General features: G+C 43.2%; 2 protein-coding genes across 3 annotated transcripts; both read left to right on the top strand.

Moving 5' to 3' along the window:
* Positions 1-1,077: 1,077 nt before the first annotated feature.
* LOC103993474 (putative ABC transporter C family member 15) lies at positions 1,078-5,990 on the top strand. Of its 2 annotated transcripts, XM_018830639.2 has the most exons (10): positions 1,080-1,642; positions 1,715-3,141; positions 3,212-3,298; positions 3,443-4,045; positions 4,113-4,277; positions 4,346-4,640; positions 4,711-5,231; positions 5,295-5,358; positions 5,429-5,668; positions 5,732-5,990. In XM_018830639.2, the coding sequence occupies exons 1-10, from the start codon at positions 1,189-1,191 to the stop codon at positions 5,854-5,856; spliced, it is 3,981 nt and encodes a 1,326-aa protein (XP_018686184.2). In that variant the 5' UTR covers positions 1,080-1,188; the 3' UTR covers positions 5,857-5,990. The 2 variants fall into 2 exon arrangements, with proteins under 2 accessions (XP_018686182.2, XP_018686184.2); XM_018830637.2 differs by having other exon boundaries at positions 1,078-1,642; positions 5,429-5,990.
* Positions 5,991-8,172: 2,182 nt separating this feature from the next.
* On the top strand, positions 8,173-10,471 carry LOC135644910 (lysine histidine transporter 1-like). Its single transcript, XM_065162884.1, has 8 exons — positions 8,173-8,405; positions 8,503-8,648; positions 8,727-9,110; positions 9,179-9,572; positions 9,650-9,755; positions 9,826-9,917; positions 9,993-10,061; positions 10,145-10,471. Exons 1-8 carry the CDS (start codon positions 8,373-8,375, stop codon positions 10,241-10,243), a joined length of 1,323 nt encoding a protein of 440 aa, XP_065018956.1. The 5' UTR covers positions 8,173-8,372; the 3' UTR covers positions 10,244-10,471.
* Positions 10,472-10,908: the final 437 nt, after the last annotated feature.

Raw genomic sequence — 10,908 nt, 5'->3', positions numbered from 1 at the left:
CTAATTTGAAGCCTAAAATAATTACTTATATGCATCTATAACTCTTACTAATCCATTATATAGCATGCATAATGGATGTTTACAACATAACTTTAATTCTCTTGTATTTTGAGCTATCTTATCTTAGATAGCTGCTGCAAGAAGTCCTTTGAGAAGTGTATGTTTTTTGTATTTATTTTTAGCCCTTGTTTATGCAAATTTTGATTGTGACATTCTTGAATCTTATACCCCTATGATTTTTCTTGCTGTTAAATTCTAATTTGAGTATGACTTATAATCAATCCACTATCAATTTGCTAGTGCTCTTTGCAAGAACCATTGATCAATCACATGGTTTTGAGCATGAGTTGTGAAAGATATACTCCTATCTAGTTTAGATTATGACTCGGTTCAAATCGAAATGAAAACGGTTTGATGGTTCATCCGTTGACCGATTCGATTCTAGTTTTTTATTTTTAAAAAATAAAATCAATAATTTTGATTTTAAACATGTTAAAAATAGTTTACGAGAGGAACCCTTAGTTTGAGAGTGATATTTTAGTTGAATAAAATATTTATATATATATATTTTTTTTCAAATGGGGGTATTTAGTTGGATTAATAATTTTATAATTTTATTTCTTTATATCAGCTTTTTCCCATTATAATTATAAATCTACTATTAAAGTTTTAAAAATAAATATATATATATATATATATTTAATATTTTTAATTTTTTAATTAAAAATATTTTAATTAAATCTACTATAATATTTTAATTATAATATTTTATAATTATAAAATATATTATAATATTATAATATTATAAATCTACTATTAAAGTTGCATTACTAGTCTTCCTAGTTTCGTCTCGAGCTCGTGTTCTTGAGACAGCAACCACGAGGCGACGCCCATGGCGGCTCCACGGACGTACCGACATGTCTCGCGAAGCTTCCTCATCTTCGTTCTCTACCGAGTCATCAAGCGAGACTTTTCTTTGACTGTATTTTGACCTTGGCTGCTGCTCATGTGGCACGTGCTTCACGTTCATGCACCAGCCTGCGAGTCAAGACACGTTGTCGACGGCGTTTACCTGTCACCTCTGGATCTCCATCCTTTACCTGTTTCACTGCAAGCGCAGTGAGTAGACACTACAGCTGTCCCATCGTTCTTGTTTTCTGGTCGGTGTTCTCGACATTACTAGATGCGATGTCCATCTCCTCCGATCTCCCTATCCATTTGAACGGAGTACCCATTGTCTTCTATACTTCCAGCTGCAGACCTTGTCGAGTTGCCTCTTCCTTTCGTCTATCTCTTCTCCTCTGCTTCAGCGCCCCTTTCATGAGTTCCTCCAAGCCTAATCCTGAACTGGAACAGTCTCTGCTGCCCCAAGAAGACGACTGCCTCAGTGGAGATTACTTCTCCATAGCTGGGTTCTGGAGCCGCCTCACCTTTCGGTGGTTGAATCCAGTCTTCGCAAACGGCCGAGCAGAGAGGCTCGAGCTCCGGCACATTCCCGGCGTTCCTCGATCCGAGACCGCCGAAACCTCCCTCTGCCTGCTGCAAGAATCGCTTCGCCAACAAAAGCTTGAATCAGCTTCGCTTCCCAGAGCCATTATTCGTGCTGTTTGGAGGTCATTAGCCTTGAATGCGGTGTTTGCAGGTGTGCTTTGTGATAACATTCTCTCTGTTCCAAATCCAAACCATGTGTCTGACGGTCTAGAAGATGACGCAGGCCTCAACACCTTGTCTTCCTACCTCGGTCCTTTCCTGATCACCAACTTCGTGGAATTCGTCTCCGGGAAGGATTCCGGTCATGGACGCTACTACGGGTACGTACTGGCTTCTCTGTTCTTCGTCGCGAAGACGGTGGAGTCACTGACCCAACGTCAGTGGTACTTCGGTGCACGTCGAATTGGCATCCGAGTTCGAGCAGCTCTCATGGCTGCCATCTACGAGAAGTGTCTTGCGATCCAGCACTCAGGCAGCAGCACAGGCAAGCTCATCAACTTCCTCGACGTGGACGTGGAAAGAATCGGTGACTTCTTTTGGTACGTGCACGGCATTTGGCTGCTGCCGGTCCAAGTCTCCTTGGCTCTGCTCATCCTTCACAGAAACCTCGGCGCACCAGCCTCCTTCGCGGCGCTCGCCGCCACAGCCCTGGTGATGGTGAGCAACACACCGCTGGCGAACTCGCAAGAGCGGCTCCACTCCAAGATCATGGAAGCGAAGGACGCGAGGATCAAAGCCACCGCAGAGACGCTGAAATGCATGAGGATTCTGAAGCTTCATTCCTGGGAAACAGCCTACTTGAACAAGCTGCTCCAACTCAGAGACGTGGAGAGGAGCTGGCTCAGGAGATATCTCTACACATGCTCTGCCATCGCCTTCCTGTTCTGGGCATCCCCGATCTTGGTTTCAGTCATCTCCTTCGGCGTCTGCATCCTCATGGGCACGCCACTGACTGCCGGCGCAGTTCTCTCCGCCCTGGCCACGTTCAGAATCCTACAGGAGCCCATCTACAACCTCCCGGAACTGGTCGCCATGATCACACAAACAAAGGTATCGATCGACAGAATCCATAGCTTGATGAAAGAAGAGGAGCAGAAGCAGTTGAGTCCGAGCCGCAGCACACAGGCCTCGGACATGGCTGTGGAAATCACGCCTGGTGTGTACAGCTGGGAAGCTGACTCGAGCCTGAAGAAGCCGACGCTCAAGATCGAGAACAAGATTCGGATCATGAGAGGAGAAAAGGTGGCGGTGTGCGGGACTGTCGGATCAGGCAAATCCAGTTTCCTTTGCAGCATCATGGGGGAGGTTCCGAGAAGTAGCGGCGGGCGGATGACTGTTCTCGGTGCAACAGCCTACGTTCCACAGAGCGCTTGGATCCAAACTGGGACAGTCCAGGAGAATGTATTGTTTGGGAAGGCGATGGATAGGAGATGGTATCAGGAAGTGGTGGAGGCTTGTGCTTTGGACAGAGACATCGGAATGTGGGGTGACAAGGACCTGACTGTGGTAGGAGAGAGGGGTATGAATCTGAGCGGAGGGCAGAAGCAGAGGATTCAGCTGGCCAGAGCCATCTACAACAATTCAGACATCTATCTCTTGGATGATCCTTTCAGTGCTGTTGATGCACACACTGGCACACACCTCTTCAAGGTATAAGCACTACATTTACCTTTGTTTGCAGACAGTGTCAATCATGGCTGCTTTGATTTCATGTGTGCAGGAATGTTTGATGAACCTGTTGTCCTGTAAGACTGTCATTTATTGCACTCATCAACTGGAATTCTTACATGCAGCAGATCTTATTCTGGTAAACTTCAATATCTCCAATACTCATTTCAGTTTACTTGTGAAGCATTTGCTTCTTATCAGGATGTGTAGAACAGAGCATAGAGCAGAAAAGATTGCCTACTGATCTCATGTCTGTAGACAAAAATCTTACCAAAATTTTCAGGTAATGAGAGATGGAAAGGTGGTTCAATCTGGCAAGTACGAAGAACTGATGGAGGACACTAGTGGGGAGCTTGTGCAGCAAATGGCTGCATATGATCAGTCTTTATGCCAAGTCAATCCGTCAAAAGAGAAGGATTTATCGATGAGCACACGACACAGGATGAAGCAAAAGGATCTTAGAGAACTAGAACACTATGATCGAATCGGAATCTCCGAACTGTCAGAGAGATCATGCGAAGAAGAAAGGGAATCCGGACAGGTGAAATGGCATGTCTACCACACCTTTGTGACTTCAGCCTACAAAGGAGCTCTTGTTCCGGTGCTACTGCTCTGCCAAGTTCTCTTCCAGGGTCTCCAGATGAGCAGCAACTACTGGATTGCCTGGGCAACCGAGAAGGAGGATCGAGTCAGCCGAGAGAATTTGATTGGAGTTTTCATCCTACTATCTGCCAGTAGCTCAGTGTTCGTATTGGGAAGAGCGGTTTTGCTCACGACGATCGCGATCAAAACAGCTCAAAAGCTTTTTCTTGGAATGGTGACAAGCATTACGAGAGCACCAATGTCGTTTTTCGACTCAACACCTTCCAGTAGAATCCTCAACAGGGTCAGTTCTTCACCTTAGTTCGTATAAAAGCTCAGCAGTTTCGATCCGACAATTGTTCTTTTTGCAGTCATCAACAGACCAAAGCATTGTGGACACAGACATTCCATACAGATTAGCAGGATTGGCTTTTGCACTTGTTCAGCTCCTGTGTATCATTGTTCTCATGTCTCAAGTGGCCTGGCCAGTGTTCATCCTCTTCATCGTCACAGTTGCAGTCTCCGTCTGGTATCAGGTAGGCCAAACAAAGTTCTTGTGAATCTCGTAGCGTCAACATCCACAAAAGCTGTTTGGTTTCTGCAGAATTACTACGTCAGTTCTGCAAGAGAACTAGCAAGAATGGTGGGAATCCGAAAAGCTCCCATCCTCCACCATTTCTCGGAATCACTTGCGGGAGCCATCACCATCCGCTGCTTCAACCAGCAGAGGCGCTTCTCCAAGAAGAACCTCTCCTTGATCGATGACTACTCCCGAATCACCTTCCACAACTCTGCAACCATGGAGTGGCTGTCGGTTCGAATCAACTTCCTCTTCAACCTCAAGTTCTTTGCCATGTTAACCATCCTAGTCTCCGTGCCGAGGAATGCCATCGATCCAAGTAAGCTCTTGTCGATCATTTCGATCGCAATGGTGGATGCCATCATGGCTGACTTGAGATTCTGTTCCAGGCCTTGCGGGACTAGCCGCGACGTACGGATTGAACCTAAGTGTGCTGCAGGCGTGGGTTATATGGAACCTCTGCAACGTAGAGAACAAGATGATCTCGGTGGAGAGGATTCTGCGGTTCTCAGGCATACCCAGCGAGGCACCCCTGGTGATCGAGGATTGCAGACCAGAACAAGGTTGGCCTACGTCTGGAACCATCGAGCTCCACAATCTCCATGTCCGATACGGCCCTGCTCTTCCCATGATCTTGAAGGGTGTCAGCTGCAGCTTCCCTGGAGGGAAGAGGGTTGGAGTTGTGGGCAGGACAGGAAGTGGCAAGTCCACACTCATCCAATCTCTGTTCAGAGTGGTAGAACCATCACTGGGGAAGATCGTGATCGATGGCGTAGATATTAGTCGGATCGGACTGCATGACTTGAGATCCAAACTGAGCATAATACCACAAGATCCAACACTTTTCCAAGGAACAGTGAGGACAAACTTGGATCCCCTGCAGCAGCATTCCGACCTGGAAATCTGGGAGGTAAAGAGACGCGATCTTTTGCTCTGCTACTCTCCATGGAGTTGACTGAAGTTTATCCTACAGGCACTCTACAAATGCCAGCTTGGAGAGGTGGTGAAACAAGACCAGAGGCTGCTCGATGCACCAGGTAGGTTCGAGTCTTTAGCAGCAGCAGAAAACAGAGTACAAATTTGAGGTCTGGTTTCTTCGATTTCCAGTTGCAGAAGATGGGGAGAACTGGAGTGTAGGGCAGAGGCAGCTGGTTTGCCTGGCGCGAGTGTTGCTGAAGAGGAGGAGGATACTGGTGCTGGATGAGGCCACAGCTTCGGTAGACACCGCAACAGATAACTTTGCGCAGAAGACCATAAGAGAGGAGACCGGTGACTGCACTGTCATCACAGTGGCACACCGAATACCCACCGTCATCGACAGTGATCTCGTCCTGGTGCTTGATGAAGGTACAAAGACAAGTCTCTTAGGTACTCATTGGATTCTGTGGGTAATGCTTCTGGTGGGTGCAGGGAAGATAGTGGAGTTCAGTTCCCCTCAGAAACTTATGAGAGATGAATCATCAGCTTTCTCAAGGTTGGTGATGGAGTTCCTGGGGAGATCTAACAGTGATCACCATGACTTCCTACTTGAATGAGAGGGACTGTGGCTTGATTGATAAGTAGACCCAGTCATCTAACCACATGAGGGTTGACAATACCACCAAAGTCAATTGCTTTGAAGACCAGCAAAGTCATGAGGTTATTATTGGACTTGGTGATGAATTATTGACTTAAATTACTTAAAGAGTTCAAATTGATTGACTCATCAACTCTTATATATATATATATATATATATATATATATATATATATATATATATATATGGGTGACTTTCCTAGAAAATCCTCATATTTTGAGTATTTACCAAAAGATACCCTCTTTTTTGGTTTTTTTGTCAAACAATACGTTTAATTTAAGAAATTATCTAAAATACCTCTCAAAGTTTGAGCGTTTGATATTTTTTAGAATTATTCACCTTATGCACATTGTGTTATTTTCCATTTGCCAAAGTGTTTTTTTCAAATTTCTACAAAAATATTATGTACTCATGCAAGTTTTTTTGACATTTGATTTTCTAATTAGGTCTCAAACATATGGTAAAATTTTGGCCATCAAAAAGATTTACTAATATGTGATGTAATATTTTTGACCAAAATCTAAAAATATTATGGCATAGTAGGACTTGTCAAAGAACTGTGAAAGTTTTTGGATGCTATTTAATGAGATTTGGATGAACATATGTCAGTGTTTTTCTATTTTAGAATTTTTTTTTATTTTTAAATTTATTCATGTCATTTTATAATTTATAAATATTTTTTAAAATCCTAAACACCTGATAAAAATTTGGCAATAACAATATGCGATATATCATTTTTAGCCCAAATCCAAAAATAGTATATTGCATAGCATGACTTATCAAAATGCCACCAAATTTTTACGATACCTTTGAATTAGATCCAATATTAGAAAAGCATTTTATATTTTAGAATTTTTTTTTATATTTTTCATAATTATTTAGGTCCTCCACAGTGTGCCATTTTCTATTTTTTATTTTTTTTATTTTTCAAAAATATTATGCATGTATGCATTTTTTTATATTTGACATTATAATTAAATCTTAAACACCTGATAAAAATTTGGCCATGAAAAAAGTTTCACTAAAATACGATAAACTATTTTTGGCCTAAATAAAAAAATAGTACATCGCATAATAGAACATAAAGTTTTATGATATCTTTCAATTAGATCCATATAGATATATGTTAGTGTATTTTTTATTTTAATTTTTTTGATATTTTCAAGAATTATTTAAATCATGCATAATGTGTTATTTTTTTAATTTTTAAATATTTTTTTTTCCAAAATATCATATACTCATGCAATGGTTTGTGACATTTGACCTTCTAGTTATGTCCCAAACACTTAATAAAAATTTAAGTATCAATTTTATTTTATTAATATGTGATGTATTAATTTTAGTAAAAAAAAGTAAACAATAACAAAGATATATTTCATGTTTTTTTGACAAACTTATGTTTTATCATATGAAAACCCTTGATATATAATGCTTCTTCACAAACTCACATATTTAATAATAATAATAAACATCAAACATGGGATGATGTTTTAAATACCATACTATTCATGAAAATCCTATATATATATATATATATATATATAATCTTATCTTATCTAAATAATTATTAAATGGTTGAATAGTAACAAGATGATTTAAATATCATAATATTTATGAATATGCAATATATATACATCTTAAATGTTTTGTGAATTACCTCCTATGATAGATAATAATTATTTACTCACTCATTAAATTCAGTATTAACCATTACTATACCATAGAGATTTGTATTCCATCTTCTTCAACTACAAAAGGAATGTTTCTCTTTTTACCACAAAACTCTTCAATCGATGTCAGACTAAGTTGGCCCTATCAGATGATCCCCCTAGTTGGAAGCCAAGGGCTCAAGCGGGGTTTGGGCCGCTCGAGCCCCACGGTAGACGCCAATATGATCGAACCATTTTGTCCTTTCGGAATCACAAAGCTCTAAAAAGCACATATGAGAATAAGAGATGCACGACTATCTTATGAGCTCCCTCACTCCTTAATTAGTGGGACTAAGTTGGCCTTATTAATTCGATTCCATAACCCATAAAAGATTCTTTGGGATTCATTACATCTCAATCATGCCTTGCCTTGAAGAAATGAAATCTCCTGTTTTCATCACACCATTCAATCACCCATCCACCATTGGCAATGCAACCGCTCATCGCCATCTTTATGGCTTCCTAAAAATAACGTTCCCTAATTCCAGCAACAATGCCCATTCAACTTAACGTGTTCTGACAGCTCTGCTTCTCTTCCTTAAGCGTTCTTTTGTTTCCTGTTGAATTGCATATCAAAAGAACGGTTTTTATGGAGAGGATCTCCTCATTAATGGTGTTAATATTCTCTCTCTCCCTCTCTCTCTCTCTCTCTATGTGGATATTTTAGGCTCTTGACAGCAGGCTACATCTCTGTCTTCTTCTTCTTCTTCTTCTTCTTCTTAGAACTCACCACCAAGCTCCAATTTGCCTGCCAGAGGTGAAGCCATGACCAATCAGAGCAGCAGCAACGACAACAAGGTATGTTGGATCAGCTTTCTTCTCCTTCAGCAAAAAATCAAGCAGAAAACTTCTTGTGTTCTGCCTTCTCTCGACTTTGGCCCAATGGATTATGCAGACTGACAAGGATAAGGCCATCGACGACTGGCTTCCCATCACATCATCGAGGAATGCCAAGTGGTGGTACTCCGCCTTCCACAATGTCACTGCCATGGTTGGAGCTGGTGTTCTTAGCTTACCCTACGCCATGTCTCACCTCGGATGGTAAGCCCGAAGCTATAGGTCCTTCTTCTTTCTGTAGATCAAATGGAAGCAGACACTGTGACGACTGGATGTGCGCAGGGGTCCGGGAATCGTGGTGCTCGTCCTGTCATGGATCATCACCCTGTACACGCTGTGGCAGATGGTGGAGATGCATGAGATGGTGCCCGGCAAGCGCTTCGATCGGTACCACGAGCTCGGGCAGCACGCCTTCGGGGACAAGCTCGGGCTGTGGATCGTGGTGCCGCAGCAGCTGGTGGTGGAGGTCGGCGTCAACATCGTGTACATGGTCACCGGCGGCAAGTCGCTCAAGAAGTTCCATGACGTCGTCTGCCCTGACTGCAAATCCATCAAGCTCACCTACTTCATCATGATCTTCGCCTCCGTCCACTTCGTCCTCTCCCAGCTCCCCAACTTCAACTCCATCTCCGGCGTCTCCTTGGCCGCCGCCGTCATGTCCCTCAGGTACGCGCCCTTCGCTGCGGCTGCTGACTCCCATCGATCGAGCTCTGACCGCCCTCTCTGCTCTGCAGCTACTCCACCATCGCCTGGGCGACTCCCCTGCACAAAGGGAAGCAAGAGCACGTGGACTACAGCAACCCGGCATCGACCACCACCGGTGCCGTCTTCAACTTCTTCAACGCTTTGGGGGACGTCGCCTTCGCCTACGCGGGCCACAACGTCGTCCTGGAGATCCAAGCCACCATCCCGTCCACGCCCGAGGAGCCATCGAAGAAGCCGATGTGGAAGGGCGTCGTCGTCGCCTACATCATCGTCGCCATCTGCTACTTCCCCGTCGCTCTGATCGGCTACTGGGCTTTCGGCAACGCCGTCGACGACAACATCCTCATCACCCTGGAGAAGCCCCGTTGGTTGATCGCCTTGGCCAACATGTTCGTCGTCGTTCACGTCATCGGCAGCTACCAGGTGACAAAACGCTAGGAATCCAAAGCTCTAAAGCATCATCAACCCAAGCATAAGCATTCGGATTCACTCTCGTGCAGATCTACGCGATGCCCGTCTTTGATATGATCGAGACGGTGCTCGTCAAGAAGCTTCATTTCCCGCCGGGACTAACTCTTCGTTTGATCGCGCGATCAGTTTACGTTGGTAATCGTCTTTGTTTGAGTCTATATCTTCGATGATTTCATTGCTTTGCGTAACGTTTGCCAATCTGCAGCATTAACGATGTTTATCGGTATAACCTTCCCCTTCTTCGGCGGACTGCTTGGATTCTTCGGAGGTTTTGCGTTCGCCCCAACCACATACTTCGTGAGCATCATACCATAGATTTGGTTCGCAGCATTTGTCAGTCGTAGTAGGTTAACATGTCTGAAACTTGCACAGCTTCCTTGCATCATGTGGCTCGCCATCTACAAGCCCAGAAGGTTCAGCGCATCTTGGATCATCAACTGGGTGAGCGAGCGAAGAACAGACAGAGTTAGTATGGAGATGTTGTCGACTATGGTTTTGATCTTCTTCTCGCTTCTTTTTTTTAGATCTGTATCGTCCTCGGAGTGCTGTTGATGGTTCTGTCGCCAATCGGCGGGCTAAGGTCGATCATTCTCCAAGCGAGCAGCTACCGTTTCTTTTCATAGGCTACGCCGCAGGGGACGAAGCCAAAAGCGGAGGAACAAACATGTTTGCTGTTCAAAGCACGGAATTCTTTGGGCAATGGTGTGGTCGTTTGATATATTCGGAAACGTGTGGGGTGCGGAGTTTGATCGCCGTACCAAATTGCTGTTGTTTTCGTTCCTCTGTCGCTACTGATACGTATTTCCTGCGCTGCTTCAAAATTATGGAGTGAGAATCGTACATGGATTTCATGCATAATGTTGAGTGCTTGTCGAATATGTTGAATGTTTTCGATGATCATTCAAACTCATTACCTTAGATACTGCTCGAATGATAAATCCTAGTCTGCAAAATCTCCAGATTCTAACTTTTCATCCTCAGAAATCTTCACTGTTCAACCAAACACAGTATTTTGGAGAGAAAAGAAGAGTCAATTCCTATTAGATTTTTTCAGAGAAAATCCAAAGTAGTAAATTACGAAAGGATCGATTATATAGATCTTTTATCATCATTAAGATCTATAAAAAAATAATTATATATTTTTTTTCATTGTCGGACCCTCAAAAATCTCATATGCATATACTCATATCATTCATTGGCCATTCTTAGAATTAGTCTACCTCCATCAAACCCATCCATATTAACTTTGATACTGATAGAGGGATTCCACAACCTCTTTAGGAACAAT

This window comes from Musa acuminata, chromosome BXJ3-8 (genome assembly GCF_036884655.1).
Source record: "Musa acuminata AAA Group cultivar baxijiao chromosome BXJ3-8, Cavendish_Baxijiao_AAA, whole genome shotgun sequence".
In the NCBI taxonomy this organism is placed as follows: domain Eukaryota; kingdom Viridiplantae; phylum Streptophyta; class Magnoliopsida; order Zingiberales; family Musaceae; genus Musa; species Musa acuminata.
Note: the sequence above shows the minus strand (reverse complement) of the source record. Positions and strands in the feature narration are given on the sequence as shown.

Bases quoted from the DNA above. Each gene is read 5' to 3' on its own strand.
- LOC103993474 (XM_018830637.2), top strand. From the start codon at position 1,189: ATGTCCATCTCCTCCGATCTCCCTATCCATTTGAACGGAGTACCCATT. The intron at 3,142-3,211 runs GTATAAGCACTA...TCATGTGTGCAG, and splicing joins CTGGCACACACCTCTTCAAG to GAATGTTTGATGAACCTGTT. The intron at 4,046-4,112 runs GTCAGTTCTTCA...TTCTTTTTGCAG, and splicing joins CCAGTAGAATCCTCAACAGG to TCATCAACAGACCAAAGCAT.
- LOC135644910 (XM_065162884.1), top strand. From the start codon at position 8,373: ATGACCAATCAGAGCAGCAGCAACGACAACAAG. The intron at 9,918-9,992 runs GTGAGCATCATA...AAACTTGCACAG, and splicing joins TCGCCCCAACCACATACTTC to CTTCCTTGCATCATGTGGCT. The intron at 10,062-10,144 runs GTGAGCGAGCGA...TCTTTTTTTTAG, and splicing joins CATCTTGGATCATCAACTGG to ATCTGTATCGTCCTCGGAGT.